This window comes from Pteropus medius, unplaced genomic scaffold (assembly GCF_902729225.1).
Source record: "Pteropus medius unplaced genomic scaffold, Ma_sr-lr_union100, whole genome shotgun sequence".
In the NCBI taxonomy this organism is placed as follows: Eukaryota; Metazoa; Chordata; class Mammalia; order Chiroptera; family Pteropodidae; genus Pteropus; species Pteropus medius.
In genome coordinates, this window is record NW_024350924.1 from 10,438,877 (window position 1) to 10,460,118 (window position 21,242).

The 21,242-nt window shown below is 39.6% G+C and overlaps 1 protein-coding gene and 1 pseudogene across 1 annotated transcript in view; one reads left to right on the forward strand and one right to left on the reverse strand.

The window, feature by feature from the left end:
- The window catches only part of RNF115 (ring finger protein 115), a 49,329-nt gene extending 28,141 nt beyond the window's left edge, over positions 1-21,188 (reverse strand). Inside the window, exons 1-3 of the mRNA XM_039841405.1 lie at positions 20,887-21,188; positions 4,364-4,422; positions 447-504 (exon numbers count right to left, since the gene is read on the reverse strand). Of these exons, the coding sequence (XP_039697339.1) occupies positions 447-504; positions 4,364-4,422; positions 20,887-20,988 (219 nt within the window). The 5' untranslated portion in view covers positions 20,989-21,188. The remainder of the gene's footprint in view (positions 1-446; positions 505-4,363; positions 4,423-20,886) is intronic.
- On the forward strand, positions 15,985-16,106 carry LOC120585281 (uncharacterized; annotated as a pseudogene).
- Positions 21,189-21,242: the final 54 nt, after the last annotated feature.

Sequence of the window (21,242 nt, forward strand, 5' to 3'; positions counted from 1 at the left end):
TTGGAGGTAATCTCTAGAAACCGGTACCTCTGTGTAAAGTTGAAGACTGTGCCTTATTGTGACTTCTACAAAAACTCCTCCTGGCCCGCTCTTTATGTGGCTATGATGCCACTAAAGTAGAATCTGCAACACTGGTATTTCAAAAAACACACAAGCTTTTTATTTTCACACCACATACACAAGAAGCAGAAAACAGAACTGAAAACACCGCCATGTTTAAAACAGGACAGCTCGAGGCTATTACTCTGTCCTAAACAAGAGTTTTAACAAAAGCGAATGAATGCCAAAGCCCCAGCTACTAAAAACACAACCCTTTCTGAGGGCCACTCCTGCCTACATTTCCCGATTCATTCTGCTGTTTTGCTGCACTGGAAAGTGAAAATATGTCATGATTTTAACTTCCACCCACTACCCAAAGCATACTTAAAAGCCAAAGGAAAACTCACCTCTGCAAAATGTGTTGATGTGCTATTGTCCATCCGGCTGCCGCCACCACCTAAAAAACTGAAGAGAAAAAGGAATGAGTAGTGATTCTATTCCCGGGAGCAAGCCTCCCTCCTGGAAGCTAAATATAGAATGGTACGAAGAGAACAAAGCCCAAGAAGGAAAAATAACTCATCCCAACACGACACCTACAAAGGAAATTATGAAGAACTGGCATGTGGATTAATCTATGAAAAATATTATAACAAACTACAAAGTCAAACAAAAATCAAGTGAAATATTGGGAGAAGGGGTCACCATAGAAGGACCCACAGCCAGCAATACAACTCAAATTTTACTTTGTAAAAGAAGAAAAACGAACACTTATTCTCAAAGATGCTAAGAAATAAAACAAAGTGTCTTGAAACAATATTTCACTAAAAAAACCCATTCGATCACCAGATGAACACACTGAAAACTATAATAGGTACAATTTCTTGGGAATGATGACAGGTAGTAATGCGGTACCATAGTAAGCACTTCCTAAAAGGGCTCAATAAACATGTTTTCTTCTGATAGTTTACACCCTATTCTTTGATTACTCTACACATCTTCCAGGACCCATCTCAAATGCTACCTCCTTCGTTAGGTCTTTTCTGAACTCACCGACCAAATGAGACTCTTCCACGCCTGTCCGCACTCTGACTTTGATTCTAAATTTTACCTTATATTATAAATACCTAGAATTTTTCTCATTCATTTCTACACTTTTCCCTCCTTTCATAAATATAAATTCAGAGGGTAAAGACTTTTTTGTTAATACCACCAATGTATGTAGAGTGTTTATTATGTGCCAGACATTATGCAGATCACTCATCACGTCTGAACACCCTGCGATGCCATATTCTGTATTGATAACTTGGAAAATAAAAGTTGTTAAATTAATATCACATGAGTAGATAAAATAACTACCTATTCCCAAACATGGGAAGAAATATTAGATCCCACTGGCCCCATGAAATCTGCAGAGAGGAAACGGGTAATGCTTTTGGGGAAAGTGAGGTAGAAAGTATCACAAGAACTTCTAGATGACACTTTTACTACAAGACACACATAAGTGCACAAACGTGTACACATACTCACCCTAATGATATAAAGTCCACAAACTATGACAAATAGCTTTTGTTTTCAGAATTACACTACCAATCCAAGCATCGTGCTGAGCTCACTGAGGAAACACACCCTGGTTAGTCGGGAACCAAAAGTGAAAAAGCAAAGCTAATGCCATTCTCCTTGTCATCATTCTCAGGCCTTATTCTCATTAGAAACCATTTAACATCCATATTTGTTTCAGAAGATAAAAATGCTTTTGTTAAAAATACCGCAAATGTAGAACAAACTTAAAAAGCACCCTACAATCCATGCCAAATAAATAAATCAATAATTGAACTACCACGTACCTTTAAAAAAAATAGTTGAGAGTCTGTGTATCCATTTTATCGCTCAAGCCGAGACAGGCTTCTGAGGCCGTTTCCTGCCTGTACCATATATTTTCAGAGATTTAAATATCCTTGGTAATTAAAGCTATCAACTATCTTTTTGGGGTTCTGCACTCCCTGAAAAATCCCTCAGCCTTTCCTGTCCTTACAATTCCTTTGTATTTTATGAGTGACAGGGCTAATCACGAAGAAGGGATAATAAAAATAATCACATTGTTCTGAGAAATGTTACATGGCTTAAGAAAATTTACAAGGTGCCTCTCTAGATAAATGTCTAGTAGCAAATGGGGTCCATTAGCAAATATTTACATGCGAGACTTCCTTAGTAGTTTGTACCATCCACTACTCATCGCTGTAATTGCTAAATATTCAAATCGGCAAATGTTTATGAGCTTTGTAGAAGAAAATACTATGCTACCTCTAAGACACTGTAAGAAAAAGATTTCTTTGACTACTTAAAATACGAATCTCTCAGAAGACATCTTTGCCTTTGAGTATTTGCTACCCACAGCACCTGTGCAGGACGACCTTTGAGTTACAAAGGCACAATTAAAAGAACTGTTAAGTCAAGTAAGAGAATCCACAGTTCATAGTTCTCTGCCAGAAAGGATTCACTCATCCTGCAGTGACTGACGATCCTGATTTATAACCGTACTTTGTATACAGGCCTGAAGAACCCAGGATTACCATTTTATCCGTTGCTCCTTTGCCCCGAGATTACTCACTGGCTACAGCATTTACCCCGCGATAACTCACAGATTACAGTCCCACAGTCTGCTGCAAAATATCTCACTTTTATTATTTCCCCATCACTCTAGTATATCAATAATCTTTGGAAACAAATGACATCGTTCTATTTATAGCATTGTTTTTAAGTAGTGGTATTTCCATTTACAAAATACAGAAATTCTTGATCGCTGAAAATGTCAAATCCTAGAGAACGCAGTAGCATTCCTACGCGGGATGCTAACATGGTTCTCGAACAGTTGTTAGCCAAAGACTCATTTGATGAATCCAATTCATGTATACGTTTGTTATATCAGGATTAGAGACAAATTCTGTTTAGAAATAACTCCAAGAACGGTTTTTACATTTTATTTTCACACTGAAAACCAGTCAGATTTGCTTCAGCCTCAAAAAGCATGTTTATGTAAAATGAAATTAATGCTGGCCGAGAGCTGTACTTTTTTTCTAAATAGGAAATAGGTTAAAAACTTAGGAAAAAAGTAAGCCCATTCATTGCCCCCCAACATCCAATATGTTCTTTATTTAACACATGCAGACCCTAAGTGCTTGAAATAAGTATCTAATGCAATGATAATAGCACAAATCAAAAGCTATCCCCAATTAGCATGCCATCCACACAAAATTGCTAATTTTGCTATCATGCTAATCTTTCAAGTTTAGAGTTTATATTGTGTTATTTAAAACCAAAATTATTAGATCAACATGTAAGTGCTTAAACCAAACTATATACCCCATGCCATACACTGCCTCAGAAGCTCCAACTCATTTATACACATAACCACCAATCATTAATAAAGTTAAACTAATAGTACATACTGTAAAATGTGTAGTTTTTCCTGGTTGTGGAAGAGACCTTCAACTTTAGATTCTGCCAACAGCAACAGTAAAGGAATTATTTACTGCATTGAAATCTCTCAAAACCAGATTGAAAGAAGCTTCAGATTAGTCCTTTTGTCCAGTCGGTACTTCTTCAACTGTCCAACTAACGTTTAACCACACAGCCACAAAAGAACAAATGTGCCACTATGTTTAGCCAAAATAGGCCATCTTATCAATGCTATTCTACTTTTCATTAAATTTTTATAATTTTATTCACATTAACCAAGAATATATAATAGTCATTTTCAGAAATATTTCTCCTTTTTATAAGACTAATGAGAGCCAATTTCAAGAATTACAAACCCAAATATTAATATTATAGTAGCAAGATGACATACGTTCGACCACGATAATCTTAATAAGAACAGGGACTCAAAGCGTCCTCAAAGCAGAGTAATAACTCAGTTTCCCTGGTTAGAAACCAGCCTGTTTATTTTATCAGATGTCTTTGTCAGGACCCCTTCCCGGCCCAGCAAGGAGGTGTAGCAGCAGTTCATCTTCAAGCAAGAGCAATCGCTAAAAATCAACCAACAACCTAAGAGGACCTAAAGTCTCAGAAAATAAATGAAAACTGAGAGGGATATCGAGGTTTCCAAGGAATGCGACACACTATCAGAAACGACATCCCTTCACACCCACTATCGCATCACTTCCCAAATTTTCCCATTTTTCTTCTTCTCTCTGCCACGCTCCCCTCTCCCCATTGGCCTTTCAGCAAAGAGTGAAGTTATAAAACAAATTCCTTTCTATTCAGTCAATGCAGAGAGAGTAATTTTGGTAACAATGCCTGGTTTATTCATGAGCTTATACAATACCTGGAATCATCTGTCACTTCTTCAATAAAGCCTGATTCACATCTGGGACAAATATATTCCTATAAAAGAAAGGAAAAAATAAATAAAAGTCTTTCGTTAGAAAATTAAGAATGTAGTTTCAGAATAACATGCAGTACATGAGCTGATGCTGTGAAATGTTTTAAGTGCTAACTCACTCCCAGGATATGTTTTTCTATTATACTCTGCCAAATAACAGACTCCATAAGATGTTTGCAAAATGTCTTAAGGGTTCCCACTGAGAGCTAAAAGTCAGAATGTCAAAGATTTTTTTTCTTTGTCCTAATTTGGGTTGATTTTTTTTAACTGGAATTAATTCATTTTCTAATTTTCTCTTCCAATCTAATGAAAAATCTCCATTGGAGATATCAGAGCAGTAAAAGATTACATAATACTGATGGGCACAGAAACTGCTATTTTTTACTACGTACACAGAGGACACATATACAGAATCGCAGCATAAATCGATTTGTAGACTAGGAATTTACAATGCAGTTTTATAACATTTCTAATCTATTTTTGATTATCAACGATTCCAAATAAAACTTAACATCAGATCCTGATTAGCCAAAGAAATCTTGGGAAACAACAAAGAGGTATCATGCTCCCTGATACCAAACTATACTACAAAGCTACACTAATTATAACAGTATAGAACTGCCATAAAAGCAGATCTATAGATCAATGGAATAAAATAGAAAGCCCAAAAATAAATCCTAATTTATATAATCAATTAATCTACGACAAGAAGGCAAGGATACATAATGGGATAAAGACAGTCTCTTCAATAAGTAGTATTGGCAAAACTGGACAGATACACGAAGAAAAAGGAAACTGGATCCCTTTTTTAAACTACGTACAAAAATAAACTCAACATAATCACCACGGAAATGCAAATTAAACCACAAGATACACTTCACACCTGTCAGAAGAGCTACCATCAAAAAATTGACAGACGACAAATGCTGGCAAGGATGTGGAGAAAAGGGAACCCCCATACAGTCAGTGGGACTGTAAATTAGTACAGCCACTATGGAAAACAATATGGAGAGTCCTCAAAAAATTAAAAATAGAGCTGCCATACAATCCAGCAATTCCACTGCAGGGTATTTATCTGAAGAAAAAAGCATTAATTCTAAAAAAATATATGCAACCCTACGATCAATGCATCATTACTAAGTAACAGCCAAGATATGGAAGCAGCCTAAATGTCCATCAATATATGAATGAATAAAGATGTGGTGTATGTGTATAATCGATTATATATATATACATGTAATGGAGTATTATTATTCAATAATAAAAAAGAATGAAATCTTGTCATTTGTGACAACATGGATGAAATAAGTCAGAGAAAGAAAAATACTGTATGATCTCACTTATATGTAGAACCTAAAATAACAAAAACAAGTGGAAGACAGAAACAGACCCATACAGACAGGCTGATGGTTACCAAGGGGAGGGATGGGGGATGGGAATAGAAAAAAAATCAATCCAAAATATTGTAAATCAAAATTAATTTTAGACTATAATAAAGAATACAAAACACTCAAGCAAAAAGGAGCTGTAGCCTGGAAGGCAGAGATTCAGGTAGCAACCTAAACTGTGTTCCATGAGTTAAAGGGGAGGCCCCCTTTTCCAGGGAACGTTCCTGCCCAGGCTCTCAATTAGGTCCGTTTTATGTAAATGAGGCACCCAAATCATGCAGTTCTCACTAAAGAGGGCGGGTCTCAGCTGACAGAGACTAAACCCCGGTTTCCCGGCTGCTGACTCAGATGTAAACAAGCAGGGCAGGGCACCGGAAGTCAAGTTCAGTCTAGGGTTCTTCCCATATACAGAGTACATGATAAGCCCCTAGCAGTAATCAGCCGCCAGACTCTTTAATATTTGTAAAATCTGGGCCCTCAGTTGACAATGGGGAGTCCACCTCAGCAGATAAATTCCTTTCCTGCATTCACAACAAATGAATTTTTCTTATTGGAGGTCTACAAAATAAACAAACAAAATTTCATGTCTATCTTTATCCAAAATTATCTTGTTCATTTATTTGTTTACTTGCATATCACCTAACTCACCCATTAAAAAATAATCTCTGTAAGGAAAAAACTTAACATTCTGTTATTCTATAGAAATATTAATTCAAATAACCAAACAATTCCATTACATCAGCTTCTATTTCCTTCAGTCATGTTGGGGAGGAAAAACTATCCTTTATCTTCAAGTTCTTCTGGCTGTACGAATAATCAAATTAACACAGATTAGTAAGAGAGAAACAGCATAAAGTTTAATAACACGCATACCCCCCGGATACGTGGGAGAGATCTGGGAACCCTGAGTAACACCCCAAATGGCGGCAGCCACCACCTTCAACTCCACATTCACAGTTAAAGACAAAAGGTGATGCTGGGGGTAGAGTCAGCTGTGAGAAGTTACCAGGACAAACAAAGTAAACAAGACTTAGACTGTTATGCAGATTTAAACCCAAGCCTTCTCCTCCACAGTGAAAGCAGGCCTGGTACAGTGAAGGACACACCTTACAAGTGGAAATGTCCTTTTACAAAGGTTAACTTCTACTTGATTTTCAGGGCTCCCCCTATGTCTGCCATTTCTTAAAATTAATCACCCTAAAATAATCAACATCCCAAAGTGGCACGTTTTGAGGTGGCAAATTCTGCTCCCTTACTGTACCATAAATCTTTCTTTTAAATAAATAATATCAAGCTTTTGGCTGATAAGAATACACTTTAGACTGCCTTATCATAGTTTTAAAAAGTATATTTTAACTACTGATTAAAATAGATCTGAGAAACACATTCTTTTCATTACACCACATTGATTAGCAATAACTGTGCTTTTAGAGAAAAAAAAAAACAGGAAATATAATGTTCTATTGATTGAATGAAAGTCTGTGGCGAGGCCAAATGAGTTGAGGCCTTGGGAAATTCAGCAGCCATTCAGCCCCCTTACACCCCAGGGTCTGAAACCTTCAATCTCACAAGCTCAGATCTCTAATTTAGCAGACCAAGAAAAGACCTGTCTCTTAGAAGATTCACATAAAACCAAATCAGGGGCCATATATGTAAAACCCACAAAGCCAATTTACTTAATTACAATGAAAAAGAGTTATTGAGTAGCCCACTTACTTTCACCATTCAGCACAGTGTTTCTCAGTAAGCAAATCTACCTGAAAAGTATCATGGCATAGGGGAAAGAGTTTCAGAGTAAGAGACCCAAATTCCAACCTCAAGATTTCATTTATTAGATATGAAGTCTTGGGGAAGTCACATTACTTTGCTGAGATTCAATTTCCTCATCTGTAAAATGGAGACGCTTGCTTCACTTCTGTATTGTTGTAAAGAGTAAGATGTTTGTAAAATCCAGTGACTGGCACATTAGACAGTACACATTTCATAGAGATAGCTATTACAGTCATTCCAGATTATAATCACTTGCTAAACAATCAGAGGCTCAGAGAGCAATAAGACAAGTGGATACAGAGCTTGTCATCATGCTAGGATAGCCTCATTGGGGCTCCCCAATATGAGCATCAACCAGATCCTCAAAATCAAGGACCTGGGTTTCTCTCCCGCTGGGCAGTACGGGTGAAAGCAGTTTATGTTTGCCTCTTTCATTTGTACTCCTTCACTGCTGACCACCAACTGAAAACCTCTGAACAGAAGCATTCTTTCTCCTGATAGAATATAACACTACTACTAGGCTATTTTCTTAATTACAATCGCAATTTAGTCATGCCCTACACTGAGATTCGAACCTGATTAGATTTTAAGTGTTTATCACTTGGGTCACTTCTGAAGATGGCTAACTTTACATTTCTTAAACTCCAATTTGGGAAAATGTCCATGAATTAAGGAGAATGTGTAAAAGGGTGAAACAGGAACCAGTCTCTCTCCGCCTCCACACTCAGGCCCTGGCCTTAGTATCATTCTGATAAATACAAATAGAGTTTGGAATTCTAACCATAAAGGGTTTGTGTTGGGGGGCGGGGGAGGGATGGCAGGGCAAACCAAGGATACTAGTGAATTAAGCACCCATTATACGTCCTCTGCTTGAATATTAATACATCAAATTTTCACACCAACACCCCCCAACACTGCCAATGTATACAGCCCCCACAGTAACAAAATCTTACTAATTTCATGAAGTCATTTCTATCAATCCATGAACAAAAGAAAAGAACAAACTTAAGTTATTCGTCCAGAATCACTGGAAAGAGGAGCCCAACTGTTTACAAAAAGCTAAGCTGCTTTTTCCCTAAGTCTGAAAATTTACTGTACTCAATTCTAGTAAAGATACCCGAGTAGCAGGCATACCCGAAGGAACTGCTTCAGATGTTCCACTGCCTGTTCCATCTAAAATACCCATAAGAAGAAACAGTTCACCATTAACAGTCTGAATCAGGAAGAACTCCCTAAGCACAGCTTAGCCCTGCCGCTTACCCGCTTAGCAGAACAGCACAAGAAAACGCAAAGCACTTGAAATAGAGGAAAAGGGAAAGGGTGGTTGAAAGCGACTAAAAGTTTTCTCTTTCTTAGATATTGATTTTTAAGAAACAAAAAACTCAAAATGAATGTCCGACTCTCCCTCTTCGCTAACCAAGAGATTCAGATAGAAAAACCAGCTTCAGGAAAGAAACCTTAACGTAGTCACATTAGCCTAACTTGAACTAAGTATGGTAGACAGGGAGGTGTCAAGCATCAGCATGTTTACTAGATTACTGGGGCATCTCTTCGGTTTTTGGGTCGCCTAGCAAAAATGTACCTGCCAGGTTGTTTCCCTCTTCCTCAATTATCTGTAAATCACCCATTCTCACTTTGAAATCTAAGATCCCGTTTCTCTTTTCCTCCTTAGAACAAAATAATAAATATACATAGTCTTTGGAATTTTCATGTATATGTGAATTCGCCATGCACATGTATTAAAATAATAATTTGACTTTCTCCTGTTCATCTGTTAATTTGAGTATTAGCCCACCTAGAACTTAGAAGATGGGAGGAAAAGTATTTCTTTTAGGCCCCCACATGGTTTTTAATGCATTCTTTTCCTTCTTATACTTCCAGGGATCAATTATCACAAAATGTGAGGTTTGGGCAAAACAACGAGCCACAAACCAGGACCTAGTATATTAAGTCCCACATGACAAAATTTACAAACCCTTGAACTTTATGCAAATTGTATCTAAAACTTATTCAGTACATGAAGTATTATATAAAGACTAATTATTCATTTCCTAATTCCATAGCTTTGTTTTCCTACCTGTTCACTATCAATGTCTTAGTGTCTTCCATTTTATCTAAAACAGAGTATCTTCTGTCTCTTCTGGCAGTCAAAATCTAAGGTCACATACTGTTAGCTATATTCTCTTATTCATATTCTGAGTATCATGTGGCAAAACTGTTCAGGAACGCTTAATTAGGATTAGGTGCACAAGCTGAAATGCATCATAGCCCCTGGGCCAGAACTCGAGACACCTTGAACTTCACGCCAACTCACATCTCTAGGTCAAAGACCCTGCTTTTTTCTAGAGACTTTTTCCATAATCCCCTATGATTATCCCTTTTCAAGCCAGGTTACAGTTCCTCCCTTTTCAAAAGCATCAAGCGAACCCTAAAACAAAGAAAATAGAACTTCTCAGTTCTGTTCCTTCCCACCGCCACCTTCCTGGTCTTTGTGAAGACCTGCTTCTCCACCGGCAAACCTAGAACACTAATGCTGTCTTTATTTTTTCTCTCCAACTCTCCTTGAGGAAAACAAAACAACCGTCATGCTCATTTATGAGGCCCACCACTCACTCAAAAGAAAGTCTCTAGTTTAATAAGCGCTTTAAATTAGCCCTCCATGAACTCAAGGAATTTGAAGCAATTGTTCCCCTGGCTATTAACCAGGAAGAAAACCAGTTTACAAATAAAGAAAACATCAGGCCACAGTTTTAATGATATACGAAGATATCTATACAATTTAAATACTGTTTGAAGAGCTGTGACTCAGTTCCAGGCCGACAAAACTGGCTTCATATTTATGGCCTCGCTCCCCTAGGAATGGCGTCGTGCACAGCCTCCGGCCTTCTGCCCCTTCACTCCCGGCCACGGCGGCCCGTCGACATCATGAGGGAGGCTGAACAGGGCTGTGCAATCAGCCAACCTTCTTTAGCTCATTGTGTAGCAAGTCAGAAAATCAGGTCAGGGGACAAAGTGTTATTTGATAGAAGCCTGATCAGCTAGACAAGAAGCCAGATTTTCTAAGAAAAAAAGCAGACTAAACTACAAGAATCGTCAAAGTTAACCTCACACAACACAATATAGCCAGAAAAGAGTCATAGCGTTTTGCTCGCTCACACTAAAAGCAGCAAGAAGGGGAACAATCCAGTGGCGTAGATATAAAATAGAAAATGATCCAAAACGTTTGTCTTTAGCTCTTGACAACACAAAAATTCCGAGATGTTCTAAATTAAATTACAGAGACTGGAGAGTGAGACAGAGAGACAGAACAGTTACCCTGTTAACAGCTGTGGACCAGCCAACGAAAGACTGCTCCTCTTCACGCCTGCGGGAGCGCCGCGCCAGATCAACGTCCAGGTGGCTGTGTCCACGGTCATCCAAAAGAGAAGAGCCGGGCGCCACAGAACCCCAGAAGCCTCTGCCTCCCGTGTGCATGGAGGACGTGCTTATGCTCCCCGCCTAGCCATGCTGCCACCAGTGGCTTGGACCTCGTGTCCCAGAACCTGCCTCCTTTCCTGGCTAGCATTTTGGCTCAGTAAAACCTGTACAAAAAACTTTCAGCCATGAAAGTTCTCTGTTTAACGTACTGATGTAGCCCACCAAAGCCTGGAGGAAACGTGACCTTCTTACATTCAGCTTAGGCTGACAGAGTCTTCTCCCCTAAACTGACAACATTCACATACACACTCAGCGAACATACTCCAAGTTCTACATTCAAAGTACTGCGTTGTTGAAAGGAAAGCATTCTTGGTGGGGAAGGATAAATTTGTTTAAAAGGTAAAATAAAACATTTTTCCACACAATCCTGTAAATTCATTTATATATAAAATTAATAAAATCAATAAAACCACCTATAGAAAGGGCTGGTGAAAAATGAGGGCTAATGACTAGTTCTACAGCTCACAGCCAGTTTGTTTATACTGAAAACCCCTTCCTACCATTTTTAATATAGCTCAGACCTAAAATGAGCAAAAAGGCATTCGCTCTAATCTTGATAGCTACATTAATTTTAATGTTTAAACACAAAGTCAAAAGAAGAAAATATTTAAATCTTCATTCCACATATTTTTCCTAACATTTTATAAATCTGTTTATATCTTCCTATACAAAGTCCAAGTACTACATAGAACAGCTCCCAGAATATAGTAGGCACCGATAAATAGTTAATGAATGCGAACAGACTATTGACATTACTGTATGATCTAGTGCCTATTACGTTATTATTATAAAACACAGATTTCAAAGCGCTATACTTCACAAATACAGAATGTGTGTTTGTGTTCCCAAAGAAAATACCCAGATTCAATTATACTCAGGAAAAGAACCTTTTTATAGCACTAGTGCTGTAGGACGGGACAGACTTGTCACCTGTTAACCTGATTAAAAACCTTGGGAACTCTGAATCTGCTCATCTAATACTGAATGCATGTTATGACAGAATTCTAATGTAATATTAAAACAAGTCTCAGACCCTCATTGAATCAGCACTTACACTTGGCACAGAATAAAAAACCAGCAATTTTAGTGATGAGTAAAATTAAGATTGAAAAATTTAGGGAATTAAATACTTTTATGAGTCTCACTTATTAATATTACTTTGAACCACTTTTTAATCTCAAACATAGAAAGTAATACTAGCAGTGAAAGCTAAATTTTCCTTTTACATGTTATTAAACAAAAAGTAAATGTACCATTAGCGTTTTCACACTATACCAGCAATCGAGAGTTTTTTCAAACCAACAAGTTCAAGGTTCAAAATTTCCATTCCTCAACCTAACTTGTCTTTAACTAGGTACATTAATGCCTGTAAACATTCAGCAGTGACCACATTACAAGTTCAGAACCTAATAACTGACACTCTAAATCATGATTAGGGAACCAATAGTTTACTAATCTGTCTGAGAATAAAATACCCCAGACTACCACTGAAATTGCAGAAGAGTCACTGGAGGCAATTAAATTCCATTCAACAACTTCAGTTACAAATGATTACTGAAATAACTTTGCTTACAAGGCCAATCAGCTGTTCATCTGGAGGGCAGGTAACACTATGGGAAGCTCCTCTACTCATAAACTGTCAGATAGAGAAATGAAGCCATATTCAAACACAAGAGGCTCCAACTGTGTCCACCACTAATGCTAGGTGGTCCAATAGACCATTCCTGGGAGCCAACCTTTGATTCATTAGCCTACAGGTTTGTGCTTGGTTTTCTGAACACTAGTACCCCCATGATTTTCAACATGTTCGAAGGCAGAAAGTGGCAAGAAGAAAAAGCCTACAATTATAATTCTTTTATTCTACAAATGCTGAACAAATACTATGTATCAGGCTCTGTTCTAAACACTGATGGGAAAGGAAGTGGCAATAATAAGAGGAAATGAGAAATTTAAAGCATAGAGAAGAACTGTCTAAAGGAAAAGAAAGCCAGATCTAAAGGACAAAGACTGAATCTCTCACCATGTGAAAAGTACTGCACTAAAGTAGTGAAAAACAAGAGAAAAGAAGAGTGAATAATAAAAGGGAAAATGTTTTCCTATATGACTAGAAGATATTCTCAGTGCGGACAATACAATCATAGGAAACTCCAGCACAAAGAAATGTCTCTATTCTCAAACTTCATATAGACAAGTACTGAAAAAGCATCTTTATAATCATCAAAGCCTAGGATCTCGCTCCATTCTATATATAAATACTAAGTCTTTCTGCATAATTTTAATAGGCACTAAATGCCCCCCAAAACAACTACCGAACAAAGTGAGAGAAACTGTGCATTATTTGTACTTTTACCAAGAACTGTTCACCATTCTGGTGGTCTGCCTCTCATGGTATTTAAGTTGCAAATAACCCTTATGACAGTCTACTCTGGTGGCTGTTACGTCTATGCTTGGGGCCAATGTCTCCTACAATGCAAATATCTTCCTGTTATGGACAACTGAGTTTTACAGATTGAAATGTATATTACTTTGTCATGAATTATTTTCTTTTTATTTATCCTTTATCTTACAGCTAGAAAAAAAATTTTTTTAAACTGTATGTGTAGGGGAAAAAATGATGTGTAGGAAAGTTGTATTACCTATGAATTCCATTTCACTAAAGGGACTATTTCAAAATACTTATTATAAAAAGAGGGCACTGGGTCTGATGGGTTTGAGAACCACCAGGCTAGATGGGCATCACTGTAAGACACGTGCAGGTCTGTTAATCCAGAAAAAGGCAGAAAAGGGCATGTAAATTCTAAGCATGGTGAAAGTAACGTAATGAAATCTTAACTGGAAGGTGGTTCTCTGGGTTTAAAGTCTATTCAAATCTGCACAGAAATCTGCACATCAAAGCAAGCCGCAAGGAGGTGAAGATACCTTGTCTAGGAAGAACTTCCAGGTGACACTTAGTGACACCTGAAATCATCGTGGAGAGAGATTATCTATCTTAAAAGATTTTCAAGGAAAACCAAACTGCCCATTTTGGGAGAAGGGGCTGGGCAATCTAACATTCTAGAAAAGTGTGCCTAGTTTAAAATCACCAGAGCCAACTAACTATTTCTATTTGATATCATCTGGACCCCTCTAAGGAACTTTGAACTGCTAACAATTGAACTTAAAAAGATTTTTTTAATCTTTCAGAATCTAAACTTCTGTATTTGAAACTGTAAGAACTACCTAAAATGTTTCTAATGTGGCAAAGGCCCTACTTCTCTATAAATAAGGACTTCTCATTCCTACACTACCTTTCAAAGATGATCAGCTCCATTTCTCAATGCTCATTCAAGCTTCCAGTAAGGGCTCCTCAGTATCAGTTTACGGTGGGACATACACTAACGTAAACTTGACAGGGTCAGATGACTTGTCGCCATGCACACGAAGAACTGGTATTAGAACAAGGATTCATAACTTCATTTTACCCTCTCACCAACAGTGTGAAGAAACTAAAAGTTTAAGCACAAAATGTCCTGAGCTCATGAAACTTCAAAAAGCTACAAGAGAAACAGAAAGAAAAACCTGATTAATGCTTAGATGAGCTATATAGAAAAACTAAAAGTTTGGATTGTCTGCTTTTTGCTTTATTTTCAAACTACAATTTCCAGCTGCCTCAGTAACTTACACACAGTGTTACCACCTAAATTAATTCCCAACTGACAATAAATTTGGATACTTTTCTTTTAGAAGCTGCCCTACAGTGTGAAACTTGAGAGGAGTGATCCAGTTCCTCTGGTCTCAGTAACCACAAAGAGAGAAAGTGACCCTAACAGTTACTGCTGTAATGAATAGCAGTCACTAACCGCTATTCTAAACAATCCCTCCCATCAGGGCTTTGGCTAGAATTATATGGTCTCCATTATTTTACTAAAAATTCTCATCAGGATCCCAAAATTAGAAATCAAAGCAATATCAGAACAAAACCTTAAGCACCACTGACTTAAGAAGGAAACGACTATTTCTTTATCCTTCTCTAGGGCTCCTCGACCTCAGCAAGCTGGATATTTGGGGCCCAATAATTCTTTGTTGTGGGGGCTGTCCTGTGCATTGTGGCATGTTTAGCAGCATCCCTGGCCTCTACCCGCTAGATTCCTGAATCAATCCTCCACCTCCCCCAGCAGCTGTGACAACCAAAAAACGAGGACAGACATTGCCAAATATCTCCTGCGGAACAAAACTACCCCTGGCTGAGAACCACTGCTCTGTCCTATGTCCTCTACCGTTCATAACTAAGCTGTGAAGTGATGGACAAACAGAATCCACAGGATTTTCTTATTCTTAGACCCCCTTCTAATTTGACTATAGAGAATAAGAAGCAATCCATACTTTCTTTCCTCTGCTAATACAACAGCTGTGGAAAAGACCTTAGCATCCTCTCTCTGAAAGTAAAGGTCATAAAAAGCCAACTAAACATAAAAAAACGCAAAGTGTTAGCATCCAATCATTACTTCCCCCAAAAAAACACAAGAAATTTCATCTGTAGTGATTTTAAAATTTTATTCTTCCCCATACTGAAAAGTCCCAGATTTTCCCAGCATATACATGTCTATTTATCAGTAGAATTTCCAGACTAGAACTAGCCTTCTATCTATAAGAATACATATTTCTTACTTCTAGATTCTTGCAGGGAACACATTTACTGACACGGTATATCCAAAGGTCATGTGGTAGCACCTGCATTTCGTATCACTGAAGCCTTTTAAACGTCTCACGACACTAAAGCCACTACTTTTTAAATGGAATTATTGAATATTCAACTCATATCACTTATTCATTCAAGAAATATTTAATAAGCAACGGCTATATAGAACCAGTAAGGTACTAGATAATCAAGTAGACTTTTTAGCTGATAAGTCACCAGTAGCAGAATTTAAGGTAATCTAAAGATAATTCCTCTACGGCCATGCCACCCTGAACAAGCCCGATCCCGTCTGATCTCGGAAGCTAAGCAGGGTCGGGCCTGGCCAATACTTGGATGGGAGACCACCTAGGAAGACAGGTGCTTGCTGTAGGCGTAAAAAATAAAAAATAAGGGATTGTAAGATGACAAGGTCCTCGCAATCTGTGAGGTCAACCAAGGACTGCCTCACCTAAAAATGAAAGAATGAATGAATGAATGAAATTCCTTCCCCCAGTTCGACAACACTACTAATTCACTTAGAAGCAGCTCTGGGATCTTTTCTAAGAATCGTGCTACTTAAAAAGCACGGTCAGTGAGCTTAGAGGTTTAAGAGTCACAAAGGCCTTAAGAAACCTACTTTTTAGCTACTCTTATCATAGAGAGGTTAATATGTTTTCCTGTATTGGAGCCATTACAAGTACAGCACAATGATGATGACTCGTGGAGCACCTGGTAAAAAGCCAAACTTGATAACATTACTTACTGACAAGGATGACATTTTATTAGATCAAAGGTGATATATGATGTGGGAGAGGGAACGAGCCTGCTAGTTCCTTCGGGCAGAGCCACAGAGGCGAGCATACCCTGGCAGTCCTTAATTAAACTAGTTAAACTAGTCTCCTGTCTGGGTCTAGATACTCTGATCTCCATAAAACACTTAAGAACCAACCTAGTCCCATGAATGCCAAAAGCAGTTTACTATGCATATGATTTATCTCATCTGTTTAATGATGACATTCAATCTCATAAGAATATTCCCTGGCCTTGATTTTAAAGTGGGGGGAGGGGAGAGTACAGGGATAGAATGACACCTTTACATTCAAGGACACAGCCCTCTGTGGTACCGCCCAGTCATCCCTCGAGGTAGCACAGGAACTCCATCAGCTTTGACCTCATATTCTCTCAACAGGATAAGCCCGTGAGGTGGAAGCTTCTGCTTTTTGAAAATAATTTTAAGTTATTTAAATATTTCTCCTATCATCTGATGATCAAAAAATATACAATCCCATTTTACTCAATCATATATAATGCTGAAACTCTGGTGTTTCGGGCCATATAATTAAAATCTCTTATTTTAAAATCCAAGTTTAGTACTCACTAAATTTTATTGAAATTATTTTTACTGTAAGTAGGAAAACATTCTTAGAGAAAGAAACTTCTAAATCAATATTCACTTCTAGAATGGAGATGCTTTTTGGAAGCCTAACAGATAATGGTACCACTAAATACTATTTTCATTGTAAAATTCCCTTCATGGTTTCCCCACATTTCATAGTATCTCCTTTCTCAATGAAATTTTTGTTCTCTTTTCTGGGAGGATCCAAACCAAAGCGATACAAAACTAAGGTGGATAGATCAGGATTAGCTGGAGCATGTTCACCAAATTAATTCAACCGAATGCGGCTTAACCTATGGAGCTTCAGACATATTCTAATTTTTCTCAGAAGTTATAGTCAAAACTATTTTTTCTAATACAAACACTAAAGTTAGCTGGGCTTGTGAACCTTTCGGAGTAGCAGGATTGACGAGAAAAAGGATAAAAAGGGTAGTTTCAGGGCAAACGGATAAGCTATTGCTATTGCCTGTACACACCTTCAGATGCATCCAGTACTATGTCCTAGAGACTGGAGAAGCGAGAAGTGAGAGTTGTAAAAACCTTGCAACCCAGTCCTACCGAACACAACTGTGACTGTGCGATGTGGTGGATAAATTGGCAAGAGATGAGATGGCTGTGAAGCAGGCCTTCCCAGATGGCGTGAAGAAACCTACCTAGCAATAGCTCATTAAAAGCCCATGGAAAACTCACTACTCAGCCTCATGTGTTCAAAGGACAGCACTCAGGGGTAATGGGTCCCGTGATCCAACATGCACAAAAGTACTCTCTTAAAAGACAAAGACAAAGAAAAACTTTATTAATGACAAGCTGGGGCTAGCCATCCTCAGAAAGATATCCAGGTTTCCCACGACACTTGTCCAGCTGAAAAAACGTGTGGCTAATGCATGCTGAGCACTTACAGTGAGGGAATGCCAAGTTTATATAAAAAATTAGTTTAAAAAACTTTTCAATGTTTGTCCTGTACATCTGAAAATCATATTACTGACTTACCAGTGTGTGAGCTGGTTTTTCAGTAGCAGAAACAGATTCGCAGTAAATCAGCCACTTACTGACCTGGTCATTCTCACAACCAGCATTTTCAAGATGGGACACTGCAGGTTAAGGTGGGACACTGCAGGTTAAGGTGGGACACTGCGGGTTAAGGATACAGAAATGGCCACGGAACAAGATGAAACTCACTGGCTAATCCACGAATCAAAACTCTACCTCTGACAGAGTGCACCTTTTCCGAAAAATGCATAACAATGATCTACTAAATGTTTCTCCCTTCTTCCTCAACTCATTCTTCTTTTCCTACCTGAGTCTATGCTATTGTCATCTAAATTCTAGCTAGCCTGCAGAACTCAATGTCAAACCCGTCTCTCGCTCTTTCCCTGACCTCACCAATGCTACCATATCACCCTCTCTCTAAATTCTAAAGCGCGTATTATCCATCCTCATTCACCTTACGTTAACTTTTCCATGTTTGTCTTGTCTTTCCAACAAAATTGTGAGGTCCTTAAGGGCAGAAACCACATATTCCTGGGTAGTACCTTCATCCAGCAAAGAACCTTTTACCTATGTATTCCATTCCATATGTGTTAGGCCTCAATTTACAAATTTGGCATCACAGAAAACAAATCAGACTAAAAAAATAATTTCACCTCTGGGCATCAAACTAAGTTTTAGAAAAACACCCAAAAAAGTCTTTCATATGATCCTTTTCAAGAGCATTCTGTAGCGAGGACTTCAACTAGTCAAAAAAACAAAAAAGATATAAGTTGTGGAAAGTTAGACTGTTTTCTCACCCTTACAGACAAGTAAGTGAATGACCAAGAAGACCTAAAGGCACAACATTCGACAAGGCATCACATTTAACAACATGTCACTGGTCACACACACACTGGACAAATTCCACACTCCCTCCCTGCGGTGAAAGACTTCTGAAGGGTCTGATGTTCCCCAGCACTGAAATATGGCAAAAAGGGCAGGCAAAACTAAGTTTACATGTAGACTGACAAGAAGAAAATTCTGAGAGGTTCAAAGGTAAAATTACAGAGGGGAGAGAGGGAAAGACACAGAACAGTTAGCCTGTTAACAGCCGTGGACCAGCTCTGACAAGAGACTGCCCACATTCCTTCTACTGATGGAATTTCAGATTAATTTCCAGGTGGCTATTTCCGCAGATTATCCCAGCCAGGCACCAGCGAACTCTGATCCCTGCTTCGTGTTTACACGTAGGCTTTCCGGACTGCTGCCCACAGCCAACCCACACAGGAGGGGACGTTTCTTTTTGTGGACTCTGCACCTATCCCAGAGCTGGCCCCGCTTCACTTTCTCCCACCCCTTTGCTTATAGCTAATGTAATGCAAATGCTTTCAAACAGCTTACACCTTTCTAACCCCTTCCCACTACCTGATGTATAAAGATACTTGCAAACTCTGGAGACCATGGGCACATTGTCCTTCCTCCCCCGCTGGTGATTGAGACTCCGTGCCCCTAGACCCATCTTCTTTTTTGGCTAGCAATGGCCTAAGAAACCCTTTCGTTAAAACAAACAAAAAAAAAAAAACAAAACTTTAGGTCTAGGCCACAGAAGCTAAAATTTTTAACAAGATGAAACTAGCTATGAAGTTGGGGTTAATAAAAGGGAAAGAAAATGCCATAAAAACCTAAATAGCACAACTTTTAGGTGAAAAGGTTAAAATGCTTAGGCGCTTACAGAGGAGACGCCATTTGTGTTTCTATGACATACGACGTTCAGACACACTTTAGTAGGCTCTCTTATAGATTTTATCTGAGGCATTATAGAGCGAAGTTGTTAGGCAGCCACCCTGTCGTCTTAAGATTGAATCTGGATACCTCTAAGGAAAAGATCCAGAACTAATTCTAGAAAGAGGTGACGAAAAGATTAACACTCACCAGGGTGGCTCTCCATGCAGTAGCTCTAACACGACCCACTTCTGGTTTTAGCTAGCCCGCTGCAAAAGCGCTTTCTTCACGACCACAGCACTACCTCCCTAGGGGCTAATACTCTGGCAGAAAATGGTGAAAACCAATTTATGTCAGAGGATGCAGTCCCCAACATTCTGTCCTGGATCTTTTCATGAAGTGAAGAGACAGAATGCGGGTGGGGGGGTGGGGCGGGTAAGGGAGACGGTGCTAAAAAACCCTGGCAGCATGACAACCAAAATAACCAAGTTGAAACACATCCTGCCTTCTTCCTAAAGTCATTTCCTTCGATAGTGACAGGAAGCGCAGTCAGTCCGCCAGTCGTTAGGACACTGCTGTTTTCACTTTCACAAGAAGCCTGAAAACCATGGAATAGAAAAATCCTCCTCCGCCCCGATTACCTTCCAACCCTCTTCTTTCCGTGCATCCTTCCCCAGAGACAACTGAATAGGGGTCATCCTCACCCATCCGCGATTTTGCCTCACTAAGGATGGGAGGGTGGGGATCTGGTGAAAAGTGGAAAAGGAAATTCAAGATGGGGCGGGGACAGAGGTCATCGTGGAAAGGAGACAAGGTGAAGAGTGCAAGAAAATTGAGGAGTTGTCAAGAGAGATCTTGCTAAGGGAAAAAAAAAGGTGGAGGCAGGTAAAGGAGAGTGAGGGGCGCGCCGGAGCATCCGAGGGGGAGGGGAAAGGCTGGGCGGGAGTGACGGGGGCAGGGCCGGGACGCCAGGCAGCGGGCAGCAGTATTTGGGAGGCCGATTTCAGGGGTGTGCGGAAAGCTTAAGACCCATTCGGGGCGAGGAATCCACGCCGACGCCGAGCGCAGGGGCCAAGGGGGCTCTTACCGGTAATTTGGGGCTGACCTCGCCCTTGCAAAAGTGGCAGAAAAACCGGTGCGCGGCGACAGCGGCGCCTGAGCCCGCCCCGGCCGCCGAGGCCTCCGCCATTTTTCTCTTCCGCCGCGGCGGTCCGAGAGGGCAGCCGGCCTGTCCTTCGCCGGGCCGCTACCTCCCGGCCGCGGTCGCCGCCTCTGCCGCCGCTTCCTCAGCGCGGCCGGCCGTTCCGGAGCCCGCGTTAGTCACGTGAGTCGGCCCGGCCCAGGGAGGCGGCGGAGCGGACGGCGACCCCAAGGCCCGCCTCCAGCACCAAAGAGGCACAGGAAGGAGAGTCCGCCCGCCGGCTCCTCCAACAGCCCCTCGCC